The sequence below is a fragment of the Coregonus clupeaformis genome, unplaced genomic scaffold (genome assembly GCF_020615455.1).
Source record: "Coregonus clupeaformis isolate EN_2021a unplaced genomic scaffold, ASM2061545v1 scaf0094, whole genome shotgun sequence".
In the NCBI taxonomy this organism is placed as follows: Eukaryota; Metazoa; Chordata; class Actinopteri; order Salmoniformes; family Salmonidae; genus Coregonus; species Coregonus clupeaformis.
Genome location: NW_025533549.1, coordinates 293,055 through 320,587, shown reverse-complemented (window position 1 = coordinate 320,587; position 27,533 = coordinate 293,055). Strand labels below are relative to the sequence as shown.

The 27,533-nt window shown below is 44.0% G+C and overlaps 1 protein-coding gene across 1 annotated transcript in view; it reads right to left on the bottom strand.

Moving 5' to 3' along the window:
• Positions 1-13,969: 13,969 nt before the first annotated feature.
• Positions 13,970-27,533, bottom strand: part of LOC121582603 (voltage-dependent N-type calcium channel subunit alpha-1B-like) — a 206,301-nt gene continuing 192,737 nt past the window's right edge. The window contains exons 46-49 of the mRNA XM_045213246.1: positions 26,923-26,961; positions 19,427-19,688; positions 17,568-17,791; positions 13,970-17,430 (exon numbers count right to left, since the gene is read on the bottom strand). Of these exons, the coding sequence (XP_045069181.1) occupies positions 16,903-17,430; positions 17,568-17,791; positions 19,427-19,688; positions 26,923-26,961 (1,053 nt within the window). The 3' untranslated portion in view covers positions 13,970-16,902. The remainder of the gene's footprint in view (positions 17,431-17,567; positions 17,792-19,426; positions 19,689-26,922; positions 26,962-27,533) is intronic.

The window sequence follows — 27,533 nt, the reverse complement described above, 5'->3', positions numbered from 1 at the left end:
ACTCCCCTGTGCGTGGCCTGCCGTCTCGTCCCCTAGGAGACCCCCCCCAGCACCTGGCTGCAGTGTGTCCTCCACGGCCACAGTTGGTACAGGGGTTGGTCCCCCTGGGGCTCCTTCTCCTCTCCTCTCTAGCGCCAGCACCCCCGAGCTCCATAGGACTAGGCTCGGAGGTGCTGGAGGGTGGAATGGACGACCCCCACTCAGGACGTCCGCGGGTGGCCAGCAGGGTGTCTAGGCGAATGGCCATATCCACCAACTGGTCAAACGTGAGGGTGGTGTCCCTGCAGGCCAACTCACGACGGACGTCCTCCCGTAGGCTGCAGTGGAAGTGGTCTATGAGGGCCCGCTCATTCCACCCTGCGTCTGCCGCTAGAGTCCGGAACTCCAGTGCAAACTCCTGGGCGCTCCTCTTCCCCTGTCGGAGGTAGAATAGACGTTCTCCCGCCGCCTTCCCCTCAGGTGGATGGTCGAATAGAGCCCTGAAGCGACGGGAGAACTCCGCATAGGTGATCGTCGCGGGGTCTATTCTCCTCCATTCGGCGTTGGCCCACTCCAACGCCTTGCCGGTGAGACAGGAGATGAGGGCGGAAACGCTCTCGTGTCCCGAGGGCACCGGGTGTACGGTGGCGAGGTAGAGTTCAACTTGTAGGAGGAAATCTTGACACCCGGCAGCGGTACCATCATACGCCCTCGGGAGCGAGAGCCGAATCCCACTGGGTTCCGGAGCGTGGACAAAGGGACTGACCGGTGCTGGTGGTAATGTAGGAGGAGGCGTGGGTGCCCAACTGGTCTCCAGGTGATGCAGGGTATTCATTACTCCCTGAAGAGCGTTGGTGATCTGGGCTATCCTGTCATCCTGTCCGCGGACGCGCTCCTCCCATGACTCGGTCGCTGCTGCTGCTCCTGCTGATTCCATGAGTGGTGTGTAGTTCTGTCAGAGCTGGCGTAGGGGTGGTGTGGAAATCAGATGCAGGATGCAGAAGTAGTCCAAAATACTTTAATCAAGTCCACAGAATGAACGGCTACAAACAGAGCCGGAGGCACAAGAAAAATAACGCACTCAGCGTAATAAACCAAACACGCACAATAGTGCGGACTCTCTACAGAAATAGAGCATAAACTTGACATGGAAACACCTGCTGACAATGAACAACTACACACAACCACAAGACAGAAACAACGAGAACTTAAAGGACACATAATCAAGACAAAATGAGAAACAGGTGTACCAAAACAGACCAAACCAAATGAACACAGAAACAACGAACGGTGGCAGCTAGTACTCCGGGGACGACGACCGCCGAAGCCTGCCCGAACAAGGAGAAGGAGCAGCCTCTGCAGAAACCGTGACATCTATATGTACAATAGGTGCACCACACAAGTTGCAAATTCCAAGAGGACTGTGCACTGATTGAGTGGCCATGTCAAATCAGGAATATTTTCTTTGGAAATTATTTTTTACACAGTTCCAATGAAAAATGATATGGGAACCTATAGCCCTCATAATTACTGAATTCCAATCATCATACCTTCGTAATTTCTTTGTTCAAAATTTGACTGAACCCGAAGGTGTTGAACTGAAGATTCAGAGGGAACACATGAGAAGCTGTGATGGCTTGCAGCAGTATAACATTAGGGGAGGTGGAGGTAGGTTAGTCAGGGTTTCAGGAGGAGCATTCCAGGCCATCGATCAGACCCCTGTCCCATCCTGCAACGTGTCTTCCAGTTATCAAGGTGACCCCAAGGTCATCCAAGATAATGTCAACCTTACGTGTTGTGACTAGAAAGGCTTTTTCAATCATAGTCATAGTCCATACTGCATTAGTGCATTTAATGTCCATTAGCTATAGTATGAGCGCACAACTATATCACAGTACTGGTAAATGTATCAATAACAACTTGTGCATGTTAGCAAGTATTCACACAGCTGTCACAGTAGAAACTTTTGCAAATCCTAATACCCATATCTTCTAGGAAAAAGTACTGGAACTTTTCATGTGCTTGGAGAGTGCAGGGAAAACGAATAAGCATGGTGTTTTCACAGATTTGAGCATGCTACTCTGGGCTGAGTAAAGTGAAAAGTGTGAGCCTGGACATCAATGCAGTCTGCAAAGCACCCTCAACTCATGGGACAGGGCACATTCCACCCCCATATTTTCCGGCTGCAGACCAGATGAGAGGGGTCAGAGGCCACATCCCATCTGGAAATGTGGAGTCCACAGGTAGTTCCCAAAGTTGGGTTCTAGCCACAGCACCTGTGGTAGTCTAAAAGATACCAAGTCCAGGAAACAACTAGAAACAGCACTTCACCCATTCAACCCAGGCACTCATTCCTGGTATTTGGCAGAAAGTATCATTTGAAGCTTGTGTGCGAAGCTCAAAACCATTGAGATCCAGGAATGCATGGAGCAAGCAATGGTTTGTGATGACATAATCATTAACACCAGCTCATTTATTGCTTTTCCTTCTCCATCTCTCTTTCTGGCAAGATAAAATATGAGGAGAAAATAACGTGCAAACAGATGATGCAAAACCTTTGTGCTGCTGTGTGTGTCTAACATACCAGTTAGTGTCTAACATACCAGGAAAGGGTGGGAGGGCTGTAACTTGGTGTTTAACATCAGATGGGAAAACCAGAGAGGGACAGTGGAACTGCCATGGGAGTTGGTCTCCACGGTAATGAGTGTATTGGAACCTAGAAAGATAAACACTTGTGAAGTAGAATGGGAGAGTGGGGCAGAGACAGGCAGGGCTGTGTATTAGACTGCACACAGATCAAAATAAATCAGTATACAAGAATCTAACTTTCAAGCTTTCAAGGAAAAGCAAAAGCTTTCAAATAAATAAAATATAACCCATTGCCCTAGCAAACATCAAGGTACTTTAATTTAATCAGAGAGAGTAAGATGTCGGTTTCACCAGTAAAATGTCTATTTAGTTTTACTGAGGTCTTCTTTATGGTTTATTTATTTATTTTCACAGCTTGTTACCTGTGAAATGCATACCTGAAAACAATCAAAACAGATTGCAGTTTCCATGACTAGATTACGTAATTTCAATATTATCTCTTGGTTTCCCCTTACACATTCACAGGAATCAGTATGTGTTGAGAGACTACTGTGTCTTAATTTCTAGTTTGAACATGATTGTGTTTCTGAATAGGACAGTCTATAGAGGAAACCCATGAGTGCACTCTAGGAATGATGCTATGCCGTTACTACGGTATCATTGTCTCAGACACAGGCTGCTGCTCCAGTCAATATTACACTCACCTGCCGTGCTGAACTGTACCGTAGTATACTGTACTGTAGATACTGTTCAACATAAGAACAGAGGAACAAAACCACCGCATTGATTTTAAGTGTCTTTCACTTCTCTCACTTCACTGTTTCTGAATGTTGACATTTCAGGGCATTCTCTCAGGTTTTATCCCCGTCCAAGACCTTTTAATCTCCCCTGAAATCCCAGTGACCCTCATAACGGCTGACCATGTCTTGTTAAGGTCATTGTTATCATGTATGGCAATGTGTAAGGGGCAAGACAACACCAAAGTTGCACTGACAAGTCCATTTAAGTGCTTGTAAAAAACGATTGTAAAGATTTTTACAGGGCTTGTCCTACGCTGGCCATTGGCTGAAGGCTGTCACGATGCTGACCCCAGAAGCATGTTCATTTCAGTGTGTTGCTCTTCAGGGACCTAGTAAAACCATGACCACTGGCAGACAGGTCGTACCAGTCCAGGAGGCACATGCCATACTGTGTGACAGCAGGACACCTCCCTGACACTCCCGTCTATGCCCCCTCCAGTTGCTCTCCATGCTGTCAGGTCAATATATCCCTCAGAATTAACTCTCAACTTAACTCCAAACTGCTCAAATTCCAAATTCAAAGCTAGCGCTGAACCACAGGCCTCGAAAACGTATTGCTGAAGAGAAGGGGATGAATGCTGAAATAGATAAGACTTTTTGTGTTCTCTAATTAAACACATGTTGATTGTCTCATTTGCTGAAATGTACATATGGAAATATCATGCAATCCATCTCTGAGGGACCCTGTCTTCACTTTGTTTCTAGTGATGCAAAGAAAGGGTACATTTTTAACATTGTCATGGCGTGTGTCTCTGTGTAATGCTGTGTAATGGTGCTGGCGGTGGAGATGCTGGTGGTTTTTCTCCTCACGCCTCTCAACAGCACAGAACATAGTCTGTTATATCACACTCACCTAATCAGCGGAGCTGAGAGGGACAATTGCAGCCCTCTACCTTACAATGAGAACCAGGCAACCCCTGTTTCCTTTAACAATGACATCCAGGTGATAGCCAAGTATCCAAGTGGTTATGGCCTCCTTCAGCAAAACATTAACAGACTTCTTTAGGAAGGGAGACAGAATGCTAGTGGCTTTAATAAGTACAGTGCATTCGGAAAGTTTTCAAACCTTCCTCCCTTTTTCCACATTTTGTTACGTTACAGCCTTATTCTAAAATTGATTAAATAAATTATTTTCCTCATCAATCTACACACAATACCCCATAATGACAAAGCAAAAACAGGTTTTTAGAAATGTTTGCAAATGTATTAAGAATAATAAACAGAAATATCTTATTTAAATAAGTATTCAGACCCTTTGCTATGAGACTCGAAATTGAGCTCAGGTGCATCCTGTTTCCATCGATCATCCTTGAGATGTTTCCACAACTTGATTGGAGCACCTGTGGTAAATTCAATTGATTGGACATGATTTGGAAAGGCACACACCTGTCTATATAAGGTCCCACAGTTGACAGTGCATGTCAGAGCAAAAACCAAGCGATGAGGTCGAAGGAATTGTCCGTAGAGCTCCGAGACAGGATTGTGTCGAGGCACAGATCTGGGGAAGGGTACCAAAACATTTCTGCAGCATTGAAGGTCCCCAAGAACGCAGTGGCCTCCATCATTCTTAAATGGAAGAAGTTTGGAACCACCAAGACTCTTCCTAGAGCTGGTCTCCCGGCCAAACTGAGCAATCGGGGGAGAAGGGCCTTGGTCAGGGAGGTGACCAAGAACCCGATGGTCACTCTGACAGAGCTCCAGAGTTCCTCTGTGGGGATGGGAGAACCTTCCAGAATGACAACCATCTTGGCAGCACTCCACTAATCAGGCCTTTATGGTAGAGTGGCCAGACGGAAGCCACTCCTCAGTAAAATGCACATGACAGCCGGCTTGGAGTTTGCCAAAAGGAACCTAAAGGACTCAGACCATGAGAAACAAGATTCTCTGGTCTGATGAAACCAATATGGAAATCTTTGGCATGAATGCAAAGTGTCACTTCTGGAGGAAACCTGGCACCATCCCTACGGTGAAACATGGTGGTGGCAGCATCATGCTGTGGGGATGTTTTTCAGCGGCAGGGACTGGGAGACTAGTCAGGATCGAGGCAAAGATGAACGGCGCAAAGTACAGAGAGATCCTTAATGAAAACCTGTTCCAGAGTGCTCAGGACCTCAGACCGGGGCAAAGGTTCACCTTCCAACAGGACACCGACCCTAAGCACACAGCCAAGACAACGCAGGAGTGGCTTCGGGACAAGTCTCTGAATGTCCTTGAGTGGCCCAGCCAGAGCCCGGACTTGAACCCGATCGAACATCTCTGGAGAGACCTGAAAATAGCTGTGCAGTGACGCTCCCCATCCAACCTGACAGCGCTTAAGAGGATCTGCAGAGAACAATGGGAGAAAATCCCCAAATACAGGTGTGCCATGCTTGTAGCGTCATACCCAAGAAGAGTTGAGGCTGTAATCGCTGCCAGAGCTGATTCAAGTACTGAGTAAAGGGTCTGAATAGTTATGTAAATGTGATATCAGTTTTTTTAATTTTAATACATTTGCAAACATTTCTAAAAACCTGTTTTTGCTTTGTCATTATGGGGTATTGTAGATTTAAAAAAAAAAATATATATATATATATATATATATATATATATATATATATTCATCTATTTTAGAATAAGGCTGTAACATAACAAAATGTGAAAAAAGTAAAGGGGTCTGAATAGTTTCCGAATGCACTGTATGTGAATTACAGGGGTCATGGCATGACATGAGGTCATGGCACTTACAGAAGACACACGGGCCAACTATCAACTGCGGACGGATATAATCATTCACAGTCTGAATGATTGGCTGGGCTGAAGGCGGCAATGAGGACACATTTGGCCGTCAGGATGTGTAGCCGTTGAACAGGTAAACTCAGTGATTCTCGGCTCCATCTTAATGAAAGGGTAATGTGTCCTTGTAGCGGAGCCATTTGGTATGTCCAGACTATATGACTTTACCAGAGCTCCAGCAAAACAAGCAAAGTGTCTCAGTGATGCAGTTTATCACCTCCATCCGTCCTCACAAACACACACACACAGTTCTACACATAGACCCACACATAAATACACACACTCGAACTTGCGCACACACAAACACCCAAGCACATAGTAAAAAACCCTTGTTAAAGTTCCTTGTTGGGGGACTGTTTTGATTAAAATGACATAGTGCCGGGCTCCATCTTGAAAAGCGACCAGTCAATGATGAAGCCCCCCCACAAGCCAAACACCTCCAGGGCCTTTAACAGGCCTTCAGCTGCTGGCCGCTTTGCTAAACCCTGCCTGTCATGACCCCACTGAGAGCACATGACATGCAGAACTGAGCAGGGACTTCAACACAATCAATCAGCCAAAATTAAAAAGGAGCTTAGGGGGTTTAACATGTCCTGACGGAGACACGGGAGGAATTTCCGAGCTAGGTCATGGTTCACATGAGGAAACCAATGAAGAAAAAACAAAATACAATGCCAAGATGTACTTGTGCTGCTCCCTCCGGCTGTCCACCATTGGAGTGAATTTCAGTTTGTCATAAGTCTTTAACCTCAGGTCCTTAATCAATCAAGATCAGTCAAAAGCAATAGAGATAGTGATCAGCACATGTACACTACCAATGCCAAGAGTCTGAAAAGCTGTCATCAAGGCAAAGGGTGGCTATTTGAAGAATCTCAAATATAAAATATATTTTGATTTGTTTAACACTTTTTTGGTTACTACATGATTCCATATGTGTTATTTCATAGTTTTGATGTCTTCACTATTATTCTACAATGTAAAAATAAAGACAACCCTTGAATGAGTAGGTGTGTCCAAACCTTTGACTGGTACTGTACAGTGGAGGACATTTATGAACATGCCTCAAGTCGCTACTTTTATCTTATTAACAAACGAACATGTTGAATATAATGTATATTTTGGCAACGGGGCTAGACCTTGCAGGTCTACCCCGGTTATACCTCGCTTTGAATAAGAAATGACATAGGCAAAATAATAATTGAAATACCACTGGAACCTCTGATTGATTGCAGTCAAAACTTCTGAAGATTATATGGACTGTTGAATGCCTCGCAAGTGATAGAATAAAGATGAAGAACATGTTTCAGAATCATAGTTTAGGATGACACTTGTAAAGATGATGAGGAGTCAAACATCACAGCTTGAAACTCTGTAGAATGTTAGCTGATCCCACCTGTAGTCCCATCCAATGATATACTTGGAGCAGACTAAAGAGGAACATGAATGGCATGTTTAACCCTAATGGGGCAGGGGGGAGTGGTGTGTTTATTTTCCCATTTAGTGCACAATGATGATGTCACACAATGGTCACTGAGAAGGCAGCTGGACAATGGACCTGACTGTATGTCGGGAGAAAAAGTTTTGAGCTGTTGTACTGTGGGTCAAAACGGGAATGTGTGTGTGTGAGAGAGAAAATCTAGGTGCATGTGTGTGTAACCAGCATGAAACAACATTGCATCATATGGCATCTATTTTGCGGAACACAAGCAGCACATTAGGGCAGTTACAAATGTCACAGCTGCTCCAGTTAAAACCAGCCTCCTGGCCCCCACTCTGAGGGCATGGTGGTGCCAAGTGACGTCAGAGCTTGCTATTAGGCACAGATCTGCAGCAGGCTTGGCTCTGTCAGCCTGCCAGAACTGGAGCACCTCACCAACTTCTAGCCAAGTGTTTTTCTTGGACACCTGGGCCCCTTATTGACTGTAAGTGGAAAGACAGTGTGGCTTTTCACGGAAAAGACTCTCTCAAACGAGAGCAAATGCAGGAGCCAACTCCTTGAGAGAGAAAGAGAGAAAATGAGAAGCAAGAAGAGAAAGGATGTTTCTGTGCGAATGAGAAATTGAAAGATCAGAAGACAAATTAAGAAAGCTGGCTATAAAGAAAGAAAAGAAACATGGTTATGAGAAATTGGAACACACAGACACAAGGAGAGACAGTCCAAGAAAGGCCCCTGTAGAGGGCATCACCTGAGACGCCAGGTGCATTTCGTCTTTACATTTTTCCCCAGAGTATTGTAACTGAGTTATGGCTTTGGTTGCTACCACATTGTTTGGAATCAACAAGAACTGGGTGGACCTCTGAATTGGCAGGTGTATAACATTTACAAGTCTGCAAAATAATAATATAAATGTATTATAAGGGATAAATGGACACAATTGCAGCATGTCAACACTACCATCACGGCAGAACCGCGAACAAATGGTTAAGACTAATATGGGATCATTAAATCACCCTTATCACATTGCTCACCTCTTTTTTGTTACAGTCTGGCATGTGTTTTGTGGGCTGCACATTGATGTTGGGGCCACAAACATGCACTGGCCTCAGGACCGAACCCTGTGGTACACCCTCTGTTTCTCCAATAGCACACCAACCATTTGAAAAAATGACTGCTCTGTACAGTGCCAACCCACACAATCTAGCATCTGTTTCCATTTCTCCTGTTGAAAGATAATGGCCCAGGTTCTGGTCCAGCATATGGCTTGAGCCCATTGGGCTATTCCTGATTCTGTTCACACAGGGTTGACATCAGCAGTGACCCAGTCCGCACCCAAGACGACCGCTGGTGAAGTGTGTTAGGGGTGCGTGCCATATTGTGCGTGCCTCCGACCGGCTCAGCTGGTAATAGGCTCCAGACACACTCTCAACAAAGCTGGAGCTTGGATCGCATTTCATTGGATGCAGCTGCATGGTTATGTATCTGGCATTATATTGGCAATGACATCATATGCTCGACCTGCCGGCAAAGCGTGAGTATCTCGCAGACGTGGTCGGTGCCGCTCCTCTGATCTGGTCATCTGGGGCGACATGGAGATGACAATGTGCTAGACTGTGTGCGGACTAGATGGGATCGCAGATCATTCTTGCGTGATCACAAAGTCTTCAGATCATGCAGGTCAGTGCACTCACACTGAGATGGAGCTAAGAGGGGGAAAAAAAATCCTCCTCTTTGAGGAACAGGTTGCAAACATTGTGAGAGTTAGACTCAAACACTACTGTATACTGCAAAATCCAGACCAGCCTTTCATCTTATGGAGGTGCACGAGTTCTGGTCTGATAATCTCATAATGACGTAGGGTGCGGTGTTCTAAGGGGATGTTTTGGGTGGGGGTTAATATGAAAGTCAGGGCATCCCATCTGAAAGGTAATTGTGTGTGACAAAGTGCTATAGATAGAGCTGGTAGTTGGGGGGTTCATAATACACATGGGGTTGCCCTGCCCATGGTGTTAACACACACCAGCCGCCAGAGAAAGTCCAGGCCCTCTCACTGGCTGAGCCCCATTAACACACTAAATCAGAGAGGCCAAAGGTCAGTCAATGGAGGTGATGGTAAAGGTGCAAGGGGCCTTAACAGGTTTTTCTAGGAATGAAAGGGTATTGACCCAATGAAGAGGCTTGACTGATGCTCTGTTGCTAATGTTGACTGAGTGAATACAATCTCATCTTTTTCAACTTGCTCAACAACTGATGTTCTACATTCTGAGCGTTGCAGTATGTTTTTATGATACATATCGCTGAGGTTCAAAGTAATGGGGCGAGGGTGCTGGTATTCCAGACAAGATGAAGAGTCAGATATCACAGCTTGAAACTGGCTGGATAGAGACCCCGAGTTATGTCAGAGATAACAGCCTGTTTTTGATAGTTTATTCCTCAGATTGAGCGACTACACTGCTCCTCTTCGCTCTAGCCTGCTCTGTCAAGCCAAATCAGGGTTGACCTGGCACCCAAGCCAAGCAGATAAATCACCACTGTAGGAACTTTGATTTAAAAGCCATCAAATAAATGAAGGCAATTTATCCCGGTCGAACACACTGCATTCATGTTATTTATCATAGTTGGAGAGAGTTTAAATATGCACCAGTTGAGTGATTCTTATACCTGCTGGGGTGATGTATTGTATCTCCCTACACACTATAGCGACGTCTCAGTGCTGTTGCCACCAAAGTCCAACACAACCAAAACAATTACAGTGCAGATGGCAATATGAGGTCACCACCACCGCAAGCACATTGCTGTGGGTTTAGATATTTTTCTATGTCAAAAGCTATGAAAAGAACTCCTCATCTCCCACCCCACCGGCCCTCTTTATTCGTGCGGGATAAACTTACATTAGGACATTGAGCTCAACTAGTGCTTAGGCTTTCTCTGATACTTTTATTGGGCTGGTCGTCATTCTTATTATCAACAGAATTAACAAAGCCCCAGGTGAGCCAAGGTATTTTTATTACAGGGTATAATAGTAATAAAATCTAAATAACTGAGTAACCACCTCACAAGGCTTGATTATACAGCTGCCTAGAGGACTATTATCTTAACATTACATAATCACCGGTCTATTCAATGAAAATCGTCACTGTTTAAAGAAGGCTTTCACGCTCTGCCGTCCGCAACGACTCCAGGGACTCCTCCCAAAACATACAGTGAAAACATTCAACACTGAACATGGGGCTGGATTCAATCAACAAACCCCAGGATTTGTCTGTCACTATAAAAAGTATAGTTTGAGCCCTTAGCTTGGTCTCGTTTCTCAGACAACTCTTTTTGGTCCGTTATGTGGCTACAGACCTAAAGATAACTGAGGAAATGTGATAATAGTGAATTTGGAAAACAATCCTATAGAATCCAGACGTGATATGTTTGATCATTTGGTCAATCCTAGAGTACCCCATCTGTTAACTGGATAAAAACAGATTAAATATGGTTAGAAAGCACACCTGTAAAATATCTCAAACTGATTTATGGGACCACAATGGGAGAAACACCTATTAATCTCCAGTATGAATAACTATGGGTAGTACAGTCACTGATATTGTAGACTATTTCAACACCTTTCTAGAGCCCCAACTGACAATGAACTCTGATCCCCAGGGAGTGCTCTAATAACACAGTACTACTCAGATCCTCTGACTCTACAGCACCATTATGGTCATTGCTGAGAGAGCAAATAAAGAGTTACAGTATAAAGTCAAAATGTCAAGATAGAAAAGTGACACATTGAGCCTGCCCTATGGCACTCAGGGTTGGCTGTGGTTTATCAACAATAAGCCTCAGGGTGGATTGCAGGCAGAACTAAGAGCATTCCCAAGGGATTTTCCTCATCGTCAGTCAGCAAGTACGATTTGCCTCAACAAACACCTGTGGACGTGTTCCACAGACGCAAGTTCAAACACCAACTGAAAACATGAAAATCCCTTGTTTGCTTGAATGCAATCATCATTTGTCAAAGATGTTCAAACAGTATGTACCTCATCATGCAAGTGGTGGAAAGCAGTTACATCACTGTGCTTTGTGTTGAGTCTCCATGTGAGGTTGCCAACCACCTTCAGTGCTGTGACTGTTGACAAGAGTCTTGATTTCACCGTGCCAAGAGCTCTTAAAATGGAGGTTGAAGTTGAGCACAAGCATATGATTCAAGAGAGAGGTGGCACAAAAGACAAGAAGAGATAAGGGGTTGTGCACCAGGGGGAGGACCGTTGACAATGATAAATGAGAGACACTCTCAATTTACTTCCAAGCATCCCCGTTCTGCATTATTTTTTAGATAGTGTCCTGGCTTACGGTAATAAATAAGACTGATAGTGGAGTTGTGGTGTGCAAGTTCACATGCACAAGATAATCTATTAGGGCCAGGATCTATTAATCTAGCTGGACTGACCAGTTGATGGACAGGCTAAAATTGGACGCTGTCAGTTAGTATGGGTAGGCTATTTCAGATTCAGAAGGCATCTAATAACATAATTTTGAAAGATAAAGACAATGCTGTCAACAAAGTATAGTGTGGGGCAGGCCAATAGCTAGAAGTAGGCATATCAGATAAAATGGTGCCAGCCAGGGAATCAGTCCAAGGAAGGTTCATTAATCTTGCCAATGATTCTGGCATATTAGCAGATGGTGGGCTCACATCTGTGTTGGATCTAAGGCTGCATTTACACAGGCAGCCCAATTCTGATATTTTTTTCCACTTATTGGTCTTTTGACCAATCACATCAGATAATTTCACATCAGATCTTTTTCAGAGCTGATCTTATTGGTCAAAAGACCAATTAGTGAAAAAAATATCAGAATTGGGCTGCCTTTGTAAACGCAGCCTTAGAGCATGCTATGCTGAAGGCAGCACATAATACTTGGAGACAAGTAGCTCTGTCTACTTCAAGACATGTAGTGCTGGTCAGGGATGTTTCAGAAAAGAGTACAAGTACATTTGACTCGTGCAATAATTTAGAGTAGAAGATTTACGGGTTACTTTAATATAATTGTTCCGTGAAAGAAAATCACGTAACATGAAGGAAAAGCACACCTGTCCTTCCTTCAAAAAAGTAATTAAACAACAGCGGCGCCACGAGGCGAAGAAATTAGATGACAAGCTTGTCGAGTTGGTCGACTCAATCTATTTCGTTGAATAATTGAATAATTGAGAAATAAATGTATTATGGCATACAGTAGCCAGTAGGCTAGGTGATAGACTAAGTTGACTTAACAGCAGGAGTGCTAATGAAATATCAAAAGCATATAGACATAATGTCTTTATGGCCAGGTTTATAGATACATGCACTCAATACACACTATTTAAGCAAGTCACCGGTCGTTCCTTAACGTTACCTGTTAGCATTCCCGACCCTGACTCGCCGGCAGAGTCTGTCCATTCATCATCAATGGAGGCAGCGCTGATATCGAAGAGCCCCAGCAGACAACATGCCCACTTTATCACCCTGGGTAACATTGTCCTTCAATATCAAAAAGTCTTAAAATTTCCAAAACAATTAATGTTGAATAATATATTAATGGTAAAGAAATGCGTCCTCAGGTGGATTTGATGCGGAGACAGCAACATCCAAACGCACTATGCATATCAACGTTTTTCCTCTCACTCAAAACCTCTCACTTATAAATCAGTGAAGATAATTTAACTTCAGTTCAGATACAAATAGGTATTTTCAATGAGTAGAACATTAGCTGACTTGTTTTGAAGATCTCTTTCCATAAGCATCTGTGTCTGGCAATTGCAACCTCTCCACGGTCTCTCTTTCAGGACCAGCTCGCGCGCAAATACTCCACAGCTACCCGCCCACCCCTGCGATCCAAGCCAATGAAACGCCTCTTTGGTCCACACCGCTGCATCACAAACTGTCTCTAGCTATAACAACAGACTCACTAGGATACTGGTTTGTCGGGCAGAATATTACGATAAAATTGGGGCAGGTGGTCAATGGGGCTCAGCCTTATCTGAGAATGACTGCAAAGCCTTGATAAAAATACACATGTATTTAAATCTGAAATTATAACATATTTTGATTAACTTATACTTGAGTAAAAAGAAAGCCCCTATAATAATAATATGCCATTAAGCAGACGCTTTTATCCAAAGCGACTTACAGTCATGCGTGCATACATTTTTTTTTTTTTTTTTTTGTATGGGTGGTCCCGGGGATCGAACCCACTACCTTGGCGTTACAAGCGCCGTGCTCTACCAGCTGAGCTACAGAGGACCTTTATTGTAAGAGTGGCACCTATATATGCCACTCTTACGATAAAGACATCCACACCAAAACAGATCACCATCAAGCAGGTGAATATATCACCAATAAATATGCCAACTCATTGGCTTTAATCATTTTCATATATCTTTATTCAAGGACTTCTATTCATACAAAATGTAATGGTAGAAATGACTGTAGGATTGACAGTCATAGGCCTATAACATATCAGGCAGCAAATGACCCACTTGCTCCAGACCAGAACCTTTTGCACTTAACCACACGAATGGTTCAATACTTTCGTTAAAATGTTATTCAACCTATTTGTCTTTCCAGAAACAAAGACATATGCATTAAAGATCTTCAGAAAATACAACCAGTGAACAGATTGTTTATCTTCATACACTACATTCTTTATACAATGTATTTTTTTTGCACATGCACATACTTTTCATAACATGCAAACATGACATGTCCAGGGAATATAGCCACAGGAAAACTGGATGAGGTATACTGAGACAAACTGGTGTGGTTTTAAAATTGGCATCCTATTTAATGGGGGTTTGGGGTGGGGTGAGTGAGTGAGTGAGTGAGGTTTCAAAAATGTATGGGTCTGTTCACAGATCTAGGGGTACACACTGATTTTATCCCCCACTATGATACTATATTGTGACATTTAGAGGCCAAAGGAAGATTCCTGCAATCCTACAAATAGCCATGTTCACATTTACAGACTTCAATTCAAAGTCTAATACTTCACCTTTGACGATCCATCAAATAGATTGCACGATATATCTGACTCTAGAAAACAAAATAAATGTGATTTCTGATTTAGTACAATAAAAACCAACATTTGTACATCTGGGTGGTTCTATCAGGGTACATGCAAATCGACTTGCTGAACTCAAAATGCCCCTTTGACATAATTCAATTTATAACCATTGTGCCTTCATCAATGCATTTTCCATGTACATGATATACTACATTTACATTTTACAACTCTTTGTTAATAAATCCTACGTAAAATTTGGTAAAAAATCATGCTAAAGCCTGAACCTGGAGACTCCAGAGGGTAAAGCTACAGGGCAGGGAAGAATTTGTCCCAAAGTGTAATCTTGTTGCATAGCCCTACTTTAAAGAGTCGACAATCAACACAACCCTTCAATACCTGTGAACACACAAGGTTGTAGGCTATATATCAGTTAGTGAAACCCTTCACACGACCCTGTTTTTTTTTCAGGATAAATATATTTGGAAGAAAACAAACCCTTGAGATATTGGCAAAAGTGGCAGAATTCATAAGCATACTCTACATTTACTCTATTTTATCTGAAATATATGGAGGCATTTATTTGAATATATTGTTTCTATCGATAAGAACATGTAAAGTGAAACTTTCCTTGTTGGAAGGAATCACAAAGGGCACTTTTTCCCTTGGAACCACTTTTCCTTCCATCTCACTCTGGCAGTGCTGTATATTTTTGGAAGAGAAAGACAAAAGCCCTGTAAAGTACAGACAACTTTGACATGTTCAAGACCCTGGCATGCATTCCATTGCTTGCTTTGGATCTGTAGTTCTGACCTACTTATAACTACTATATTGTACATAATCATTACACAAAAATTATTTTTTGCATTCTTTCCCTCCTTCGAGATTCAAAGAAAAGGCTTTGTTCATTCCAAACCAGCAATTCATACTGTAGTCCTTAAATTCTGTAAACCTTTATTTCCTTTACAACTATATACATTTCTACTCATATGCATAACCAGTTATTATATACCTCATATACTGTATACCTAATATCATACGTTCCACCCTCTCCTCTGCTCTCCAGTGTTGATACATCACGAAAGTCAGGCTGCATTATAGCTTTACAATAACACATCTTTAATGATAGGCACTTGGTATTCAGCCACTAGAGCAATACGTTAGAAACAGCTGACCTACCCAACTACACTCATATCATTTAGGTACAACTCACAAAATAATGAACATCATGAAAAGATATTCCATCTAATGTTATAGTTCCATAGAAAATGTATTAGAATCTTCGGTCCTTCTGTGTTATTTTTTTTTGAGAAATGGTTCAACATGTCATGGGTGACATGGAAAAACAGCAGCAATACTATACCTACTTAACCATATACTATCCCTTATGTATGTTACTGTAATACCTATATGGGTCTGTCAGTGAGAAGCCCAAAGCTTGTGTAAAAAGAGTTAAAGAGATACACTAAAGTATTTTCTGCAGAGAGGGAGGGGATTTGAGTGGTAGTGCATTTTTATCATCACTTGTGCCTCCTGGTTCCTCTCATTTTACTTCCAGGGCCAGCAGACACATTAAAGGAAAACACACACCATACGCAGTAGATCACCTGCTGGGTGTCAACGAACATTGGTGATTCATTGTGTAGAATCGTCTGGAAATTAATACAAAATGGCGGCTGATGGTCTGTGGTTAGAGGCGATAGGCCACCCGCTGCTTTTAACCGTTTGACAGCACAGTGTGTTTTGTCCTTTAGACAGCAATAGCATGTAGCCCCATTTTAAAACTGGAATAAAGGGGGAAGGAAAGGTTTTTATCTGCTCAATCCTGCAGAGAAACACTGTTCACAGTCTTAGTTGTTTTCCCCCACAGACAGTAGGAAGACATTTTGGCTTTTTTTCATCTACTAAAACAATGATTTCACTGACCAAGGCAAAATACTCACAGGGATTTCACATGTGCTCTGGACTATGCACACTATCGAAATAAGCTTTAATTTCAGTGCAAGAAGGGAATTGAGAAAATGTCATAGCAGGTGTCCTTTGACCTTTAGTGTCCTTTGTGTAGAAAAGAGAAAACATCACAAAAGAACGGGAATGATTTTCCTTTTCAGAGTACTTTTTCAATATTTTACACATCTTGGAACATATCCCTCACCCTTGAGCACCTAAGAGCACACAGGAACTGACATCAACACTGTACTGTCATCTGCACAAAAGATGAGCGAGTTCATCAACATTCAAGCTAAAACGCTTTCAAATATGTGAAGGGGGATGTTAGCTAAGCCATGCTATGCAACACTAGCACCAGTCATCCTCTTCCTTCTCCCGGAAGCTCCCAGTCCCTCTGGGGCTGGAGCTTGAACTGGCGTTGACCCCAAGAGTGAAGTGGTACCCATTTGGGACCCCAGCCCGGCCCTGTGGGGCAGGGGCAGAAGAAGGCCCAGCAGCCCCATGGGAGGCTGAGGCAGCGGTCCTAGGGGAGCGGCTCCCTCCATGGGTGCTCACAGCATCCTGGAAGTCGTCAGGCTCCTCAGGGAGGCTGTGTGGAGGGGCGTTCCGTGGACAGGGGCTCAGGTTTGGGTCTGAGCCAATGAGGGTGACGGGCAAGGGGGGTGACTCCAGCAGAGCGCTATGATCCGAGAGGCCACGACTGAGAAGGGACTGGTGCCCCGTGGCACCAAACTGCACAGGCAAGGAGTTTCCAGTCTTGTAGGCCACGGCGGGGCGGGGGGTCAGGGGGGTCTGGGGGAGCTGTCTGCGCCCACGGCAGGGTGTGATAGACCCAGAAGTTAGGACCGCTTGGCTGCCTTTACCCATGCCGATACTCTGCAGGAGACAGAAAACAAAGCAGAGAGCAGTAGAGATGAAGTGATGGACAGGATATCGGCCCCCTAACCTAAATCATCTCACCCTAAAGCAGCACTGACATCTCACCCTCAACCCCAAGCTCCAGGGCTACTCACCTGCTTGAAGAGGCCTAGGTCGTGGGACTCTCCAGGGGAGGTGGAGCGGCTGGGGCCAGCTGACTTGGTGTGGCAGTGCTCCCTGCCTCCGTAGCGCTCACAGGAGTAGTAACGCTTCTTCTCCCCGGCTGCAGAGTGGTGCCTCCTCTCCTGAGGCCGGCCACGGTCACGCTCCCTCGCCCGCTCCCTGGACAAGCCCTCTACAGGAGGGTCAACAGGCGAACCTGGGGCACACACACACAGGATTAGGGACTGAAGTAACATACACGCATGTGGAGTATGTGTGTGTGTGCATCCCTCAGACCAAATTAAAAGGAATAAAGCCAAAACATCAGAAAGTGATTTCTGCTGACCTTTCAATTTTCTTCCAAAATTCTATGTTCTGATGAAAACCACGACAGAACAGCTTCAAGTGGCTGTTTTTCACTCTTCATGTGTCAGAGCCCTGTCCTAGTGTGTCTGTCCCAGAGGAATGTATCGCTTTCTCTTAATCTCCCTCCCTCTCTCTCTAACTCGCTCTCCTTCCCTCCTCCCTCTCGCCTTCTCTCCTTCTCCTCCTCTCTGTCTTCATCTCTACCTCCCTCCTCCCTTCCTTCCTTCCCTCCCTTCCCTCCCCTCCACTGCCAAAAGGTGTCCATAAATCCCCGACTGGGCCTGCCCAATAAAGCCCAGCTGCTGCTGCCCTCCAACGCTAACACAAAAACCACCCTGCGCTCCTGGCATTACCCTCCATCTCCACTACACCATGACCACAGACTGATCTCTATTGCAGATCACCTCCATGTCCTCATCAGTGGACACTTGGCTGACCAGCCAGCCCACCAGTTCCATGGATCATGTTTCTGCTTCATGGAGATCATGGCTAGGTTCCAATTGGCACCCTATTCCCTATGTAGTGCACTACTTTTGACCAGAGCCCTATGGGACCTGGTCAATAGTGCACTATATAGTGAATAGGGTGCAACTTCAGACATTACCTCATACAGAGCAAACAGGGACTTAGGGGTGTCATCATGGTCTCTGAGCGATGTGAAATGGTACGGTATCTGTGTGGTTGTCTATGAATTAGGTCAGTATGGGTTTGAGTGTGTATTGATGACCTTTGACCTATGTGAGAAAACATGAACTACACCAACACAACTCTTGGCTGCTGAGGCCCATGTTCTGTGGGGCTCAGGCTGCCTGAGATATTCTCGACTAGAAGTAAAAGGGGGTTTTAGCCTCAGTCAGTCACAGCCTGTACATGAGACAGGCTAATTTCACATCGTACACAGTTTGTAGAGCGGCAGCCCTGTCGCCCATAAGGGGAGCTACTATTGGAGCAGCTTAGCCAACATTTTATAACTACTTTTTTTGAGGCCATTGTACAAAGAAGAACGGCGAATACAAATCAAAAATCTAATCCCCACAAAGCAGATTTTCCTCAGGGAGCTCATAAGTCTCTTTGCTAGTCAGATGGAAAACTTGACACGCAAAATCCCTGGCTCAAGCCCTTAGGGAAGCGCAACAGAGAAACCCCTTTCCTTCATAACCCGTTTCCTTCATAACCCGATCAGGCCCTTAATCCAATAAGGAATTTATGCCACTATGCAAAGGCGTCCAAGCGATTTGGAACAAGTGCTAGGTCTCTAGGTTTCATTCGCTGCCTCTGAGAATGAAAGGTTTCCTTACTCTATTTCTGTATGAATTCATAGTTCAACAACTAGGATTCCACAGTGAGTGAGATATCTTTGAGTGTGTGTATGTTGCTGCATAAGTGTAGGTATGCATGTGAACATGAGTACATGACCATGTGAAACAAGTCTGTGTGTGTATCTGTGTTTCTGCACATGCATGCATCATGTGGGTACCCCTCTCACATGCTGTACTAGAAGGCTGAACGCTGGTTGCCCTGTCGAGTGACTTCTGCTTCTTGTCCCGGTCCTTGTCCCTGCGTCTGTGACAGCGGTGGTGGTGGTGATGGTGGTGGGTCCTGTCCTGGGCCTGACCTGGGGCTGAGGAGGCCTGGGCTTGGGCCTGTCTGGGCCGCTCCAGGGTGTAGTTCCTTAGATTCACCTCCTGGGGGCGCTGGGAAGCCAACATGGATGCCGACCGTCTGATAGGACTGATGTCAGCAATAGGCTGAGAGGAGCAAGCAAAGAGGAAGAACAGTGAGTGGAGGAATACAAGATGGAGGGCTAGCTACCATAGTAGTGTAGCGTTAGAGTGTTATAGAATACAGCACAACCAAAGCACTACTGGACTGGAGCACCAAGCACCAAACTGTTCACTAGACACAGTACAGACGAGGAGGTACGACCGACCGGTGGATACCACTCTCTGGGCTTGAGACTGACGTTCAACCTCTTCAGACACAGATGTTGAGGAGACATTTCTGACTAAAACACTCCGCGATTTCAACTCACTATATTTCATCTTGAACACATCACTAATGATTGGCATAGCACCCTTCGAATCCCAAATCAACCCCTTTGCCCCCATCCCTAGGGCCTAGGCACATGATATAGATCCGAAAGGATAGGGTAGGTATAATCAATATGGTAATGACTCTACCTTGCCCCTGGCCCCTGGCTAGCTCGGGTCCAGGGCATTATGTGAGGCTTGCTGACGTTGTAGGATGGCACAGCATCAGCAAGCCACATGTAACGCCGTGGACCAGAGCTATGGCCTCTGGCACGTTACGTGGCAACATACTGGCACCGTACCATATTCACCATACTGCCTAAATCTATCACATTTTTGGAATACACACAGGTGCATAGGGGGTAAGAGGTTGGGTGTACATAATGTTGGGTCCAAGTTGTTAAAACTTGTCATAAGCTAGCAGGAGACACTGCTAGTGAAGTAAGAAAAAGAAGGGTGTTGACATTTCCCATTAAATATTCCACACCTTGACAAGCTCAGATTTTTCTGTCTTTGAAAGAAGCTTGATTACGCAGTAAAATTAACATGGCAAAAGAGAACATTATGAAGTTTAAGACTGCTGGAAATGAATGCATTGACAGCTTCTATCAATGTGGCCAATTAGTAGTCAGTACAATACCAGTCAAACGTTTGGACACACCTACTCATTCCAGGTTTTTTTTTTTTTTGACTATTTTCTACATTGTAGAATAATAGTGAAGACATCAAAACTATGAAATAACACATATGGAATCATGTAGTAAGCAAAAAAGTGTTAAACAAATCAAAATATACAGTGGGGAGAACAAGTATTTGATACACTGCCGATTTTGCAGGTTTTCCTACTTACAAAGCATGTAGAGGTCTGTTATTTGTATCATAGGTACACTTCAACAGTGAGAGACGGAATCTAAAACAAAAATCCAGAAAATCACATTGTATGATTTTTAAGTAATTTATTTGCATTTTATTGCATGACATAAGTATTTGATACATCAGAAAAGCAGAACTTAATATTTGGTACAGAAACCTTTGTTTGCAATTACAGAGATCATACGTTTCCTGTAGGTCTTGACCAGGTTTGCACACACTGCAGCAGGGATTTTGGCCCACTCCTCCATACATACCATCTCCAGATCCTTCAGGTTTCGGGGCTGTCGCTGGGCAATACGGGCTTTCAGCTCCCTCCAAATATTTTCTATTGGGTTCAGGTCTGGAGACTGGCTAGGCCACTCCAGGACCTTGAGATGCTTCTTACGGAGCCACTCCTTAGTTGCCCTGGCTGTGTGTTTCGGGTCGTTGTCATGCTGGAAGACCAGCCATGACCCATCTTCAATGCTCTTACTGAGGGAAGGAGGTTGTTGGCCAAGATCTCGCGATACATGGCCCCATCCATCCTCCCCTCAATACGGTGCAGTCGTCCTGTCCCCTTTGCAGAAAAGCATCCCCAAAGAATGATGTTTCCACCTCCATGCTTCACGGTTGGGATGGTGTTCTTGGGGTTGTACTCATCCTTCTTCTTCCTCCAAACACGGCGAGTGGAGTTTAGACCAAAAAGCTCTGTTTTTGTTTCAGCAGACCACATGACCTTCTCCCATTCCTCCTCTGGATCATCCAGATGGTCATTGGCAAACTTCAGATGGGCCTGGACATGCGCTGGCCTGAGCAGGGGGACCTTGCGTGCGCTGCAGGATTTTAATCCACGACGGCGTAGTGTGTTACTAATGGTTTTCTTTGAGACTGTGGTCCCAGCTCTCTTCAGGTCATTGACCAGGTACTGCCGTGTAGTTCTGGGCTGATCCCTCACCTTCCTCATGATCATTGATGCCCCACGAGGTGAGATCTTGCATGGAGCCCCAGACCGAGGGTGATTGACCGTCATCTTGAACTTCTTCCATTTTCTAATAATTGCGCCAACAGTTGTTGCCTTCTCACCAAGCTGCTTGCCTATTGTCCTGTAGCCCATCCCAGCCTTGTGCAGGTCTACAATTTTATCCCTGATGTCCTTACACAGCTCTCTGGTCTTGGTCATTGTGGAGAGGTTGGAGTCTGTTTGATTGAGTGTGTGGACAGGTGTCTTTTATACAGGTAACGAGTTCAAACAATTGCAGTTAATACAGGTAATGAGTGGAGAACAGGAGGGCTTCTTAAAGAAAAACTAACAGGTCTGTGAGAGCCGGAATTCTTACTGGTTGGTAGGTGATCAAATACTTATGTCATGCAATAAAATGCAAATTAATTACTTAAAAATCATACAATGTGATTTTCTGGATTTTTGTTTTAGATTCCGTCTCTCAAAGTTGAAGTGTACCTATGATAAAAATTACAGACCTCTACATGCTTTGTAAGTAGGAAAACCTGCAAAATCGGCAGTGTATCAAATACTTGTTCTCCCCACTGTATTTTATATTTGAGATTCTTCAAATAGCCACCCTTTGCCTTGATGACAGCTTTGCACACTCTTGGCATTCTCTCAACCAGCTTCATGAGGTAGTCACATGGAATGCATTTCAATTAATAGGTGTGCCTTCTTAAAAGTTCATTTGTGGAATTTATTTCCTTCTTAATGTATACAGAAGATAGCCCTATTTGGTAAAAGACCAAGTCCATATTATGACAAGAACTGCTCAAATAAGCATAGAGAAACGACAGTTCATCATTACTTTAAGACATTAAGGTCAGTCGATACGGAGAATGTCAAGAACTGGCTCTCATGAAGACCGCCACAGGAATGGAAGACCCAGAGTTACCTCTGCTGCAGAGGATAAGTTCATTAGAGTTACCAGCCTCAGAAATTGCAGCTCAAATAAATGCTTCACAGAGTTCAAGTAACAGACACATCTCAACATCAACTGTTCAGAGGGGACTGTGTGAATCATGCCCTCATGGTCGAATTGCTGCAAAGAAACCACTACTAAAGGACACCATTAAGAAGAAGAGACCTGCTTGGGCCAAGAAACACGAGCCATGGACATTAGACCGGTGGAAATGTGTCCTTTGGTCTGGAGTCAAATGTGAGATTTTTGGTTCCAACCACCGTGTCTTTGTGAGACGCGGTGTGGGTGAACGGATGATCTCTGCATGTGTATTTCCCACCGTAAAGCATTGAGGAGGTGGTGTTATGGTGTGGGGGTGCTTTGCTGCTGACACTGTCTGTGATATATTTAGAATTCAAGGCACACTTAACCAGCATGGCTGCCACAGCATTATGCAGTGATATGCCATCCCATCTGGTTTGGGCTTAGTGGGACTATAATTTGTTTTTCAACAGGACAATGGCCCAACACACCTCCAGGCTGTGTAAGGGCTATTTTACCAAGAAGGAGAGTGATGGAGTGCTGCATCAGATGACCTGGCCTCCACAATCCCCCGACCTCAACCCAACTGAGATGGTTTGGGATGAGTCGGACCGCAGAGTGAAGGAAAAGTAGTCAACAAGTGCTCAGCATATGGGGGAACTCCTTCAAGACTGTTCAAAAAGCATTCCAGGTGAAGCTGGTTGAGAGAATGCCAAGAGTGTGCAAAGCTGTCATCAAGGCAAAGGGTGGCTATTTGAAGAATCTCAAATATAAAATATTTTGATTTGTTTAACACTTTTACGTTTTACTACATGATTCCATATGTGTTATTTCATAGTTTTGATGTCTTCACTATTATTCTACAATGTAAAAAATAGTAAAAATAAAGAAAAACCCTTGAATGAGTAGGTGTGTCCAAACTTTTGACTGGTAGTGTACATAATTACAGTTATTTCTAAACCACTTCAATACTAAACATCTGGGTGATACTGTAGTTGCTTAATAGGAATGTCTCCCCCCTACCGGATTCTTATCTGACCGAATGGCTCTGCCTGGACTGGAGGTACAGTTACTAAGCTGATTGGCTGGAACGCTAACTACGTTATCACTCCCTCTGGTGGTCACAGCCTGGATGACATCCTGCCATAGTCTCCTCGAAAAAGCATGTGAGTATTCCCAATATAAAAGTCCTATTCAATTTTCAGTTCTAAGTTTAGTTCTTAATTGATTGTTGAATCGGTACGGCCACAAGTCAACTGACTGATATTCTAGATGAAAACCAAATTGATTCTTGAGGTATACACTCCGTTGTGCTTGTTCCAAGAGTTCCTATCACACAGTCCTGGCCAGTAGCTTCAGTCAGTGGATTGTACAACAACAACAACAACAACAACAACAACATACAAAGAGAGAACAGTACAGTTATGTCAGTAGGAAAGTAGGAAAGTAGGAGAATAGCAGTCCCTGATTACATTAAACATTAACACACCACCCACTGAAACAACATTCAAAACACTAATTCTCAAAAATATCATATGATGTCACTTCATGGAAAGAAAGCAGAAAGAGTGTTTGGCGTACCATGCATTCGGAAAGTATTCACACCTCTTGACTTTTCCCACATTTAGTTATGTTACCGCCTTATTCTAAAATTGATTTTTAAAAATGTATCCTCAGCAATCTACACACAATAACCCCTAATGACAAAGCGAAAACAGGTTTTTAGAAATGTTTGCAAATGTATTACAAATAAAAAACAGAAATACCTTATTTACATAAGTATACAGACCCTTTGCTATGAGAGTCGAAATTGAGCTCAGATGCATCCTGTTTCCATTGATCATCCTTGAGATGTTTCTACAACTTAACTGGAGTCCACTTGTGGTAAATTCAATTGATTGGACATGATTTGGAAAGGCACACACCTGTCTATATAATGTCCCACAGTTGACACTGCATGTCAGAGCAAATACCAAGCCATGAGATCGAAGGAATTGTCCGTAGAGCTCCGAGACAGGATTGTGTCGAGGCACAGATCTGGGGAAGGGTACCAAAAAATTTCTGCAGCATTGAAGGTCCCAAAGAATACAGTGGCCTCCATCATTCTTAAATGGAAGAAGTTTGGAACCACCAAGACTCTTCCTAGAGGTGGCCGCCCGGCCAAACTGAGCAATCGGGGGAGAAGGGCCTTGGTCAGGGAGGTGACCAAGAACCCGATGGTCACTCTGACAGAGCTCCAGAGTTCCTCTGTGGAGATGGGAGAATCTTCCAGAAGGACAACCATCTCTGCAGCACTCCACCAATCAGGCATTTATGGTAGAGTGGCCAGACGGAAGCCACATGACAGCCCACTTGGAGTTTGCCAAAAGGCACCTAAAGACTCTCAGACTATGGGAAACAAGATTTTCTGGTCTGATGAAACCAAGATTTAACTCTTTGGCCTGACTGCCAAGCGTCATGTCTGGAGGAAACCTGGCACCATCCCTACGGTGAAGCATGGTGGTGGCAGCATCCTGCTGTGGGGATGTTTTTCAGCGGCAGGGACGGGGAGACTAGTCAGGATTGAGGCAAAGATGAACGGAGAAAAGTACAGAGAGATCCTTGATGAAAACCTGCTCCAGAGCGCTCAGGACCTCAGACTGGGGTGAAGGTTCACCTTCCAACAGGACAACGACCCTAAGCACACAGCCAAGACAACGCAGGAGTGGCTTTGGGACAAGTCACTGAATATCCTTGAGTGGCCTAGCCAGAGCCCGGACTTAAACCCGATCTAACATCTCTGTAGAGACCTGAAAATAGCTGTGCAGGGACGCTCCCCATCCAACCTGACAGAGCTTGAGAGGATCTGCAGAGAAGAATGGGATAAACTCCCCTAGTACAGGTGTGCCAAGCTTGTAGAGTCATACCCAAGATGACTCAATGCTGTAATCGCTGCCAAAGGTGCTTCAACAAAGTACTGAGTAAAGGGTCTGAATACTTATGTAAATGTCATATTTCAATTTAATATTTTTAATAAATTAGCAAAACATTATAAATACCAGTTTTTGCTTTGTCATTATGGGGTATTGTGTGTAGATTGATGAGGGGGAAAAAAACTATCAACTTTAGAATAAGGCTGTAACATAAGAAAATGTGGAGAAAGTCAAGGGGTCTGAATACTTTCCGAATGCTCTGTATGTGGGGGAACTTTCAAAGTACTAAAACACTGAACAATAGTTCTACTGTGGGTGATGTGGATCTTGACTACTCACACCAATATGGGCTTAAACTAATGTCTAAAGCGTGTCAGACTGATGGTGAGCAATGTTCCCTCTAATAGTTTTCGGCTCTGAACAAATTTCAGGTCTGCTGAACGCAAACTTGAACATTGTGAAAATTCTGTGCAACTTCCAGCGCGTGTTTACTATGAACACTGAGGCTGTACCCGCTTTAAGTTACAGTTTTAACAGTGGCCAAGTAGGCTACTGTGGCGATTAGATCATAATGTAGGCCTACCCGATTGGATCACCATAAAAAACAACGGAGAAAATGCAACTTTTACAGTTTTAACATGGAAATAGCTGTTATATCATTCAGCCTACAGTAGCAGCCAAGGTGTGGTGTTCAATGTAGGATTTTTGAAAAAATCATGCAGGGTTTGACATTAATCTGTTTATCCACTCGTCCTTCAGACAAGGAGGTGAATGAAAATGTTGTGTTGTTTGATGCAAGAAACCACTTTACAATTTAAAATGCATTATTATTCCCATTCCATTATTACAGAGAATCAGATAAATGATGATCCCCTCTGCCTATTGGCTACTTAGCTTATTCAAGCCTGTCTCAAAATACAACACTGCTCCTTTAAGACAAATAAAAGCTCTACCTGACTCGCATTTCAAAGATGTCTAGAAATGTGCGAACTCCACACTGGAATGGAGGGAGCACAGAGGCAAACATAGAGTTTGAAAAAGAGGAATGCGAGAGAGAAAGGGAAAGAGATATATAGAAAGAGAGAGAGGAGAGGAGAGGAGAGGAGAGGAGAGGAGAGGAGAGGAGAGGAGAGGAGAGGAGAGGAGAGGAGAGGAGAGGAGAGGAGAGGAGAGGAGAGGAGAGGAGAGGAGAGGAGAGGAGAGGAGAGGAGAGGAGAGGAGAGACGGAACAGGTGTACATACTGCCAGGTAGGTCCCAGGTAGGAGGCGAGGGTGGTTCCGCTATCAGACACAGGAGGGAGGTGGGCACAACATTAGCCATGGGAGTCAAGAGGAGAAGAGGATGGGAGGAATGGGAGGAATGGGAGTGGATGGGGAGACAGGAAGACAGATCGACAGCAAAGCGAGACAGACATGTTTCATATGGTTAGACGTGTGAACCAATCACACAGCTGGAAAGAAGGGTCCAGAAAAAGTATTCAAGAGGGAAGAAACCAGGACTCCATTTACCATCGGAGCAGGGAGAAAAATATGGGGAAAAAAATGAAAGACAGTAATAAAAATACAGAAAATTAATATAAGGGGAAAACAATTTTGGACATTGACTATATCCATAATGGATATAATAACGTTTGTGTGAAAAACAAAATCATGCAAATGGGTCAAAAAATATGTGGAAATGGATTTCAACATTTATAAACAGCATGATGAAGATGGGGCATAGTTGAAATAAGGTTTTATGCAATTCCCTACATTTTTTTCACCTGAACTTTTCGGGGAGAGAGATATTTGCATATGACATTATTATATTACACAATGTGACCATCAGATTAGCATCAGTTGTTTAAAACATG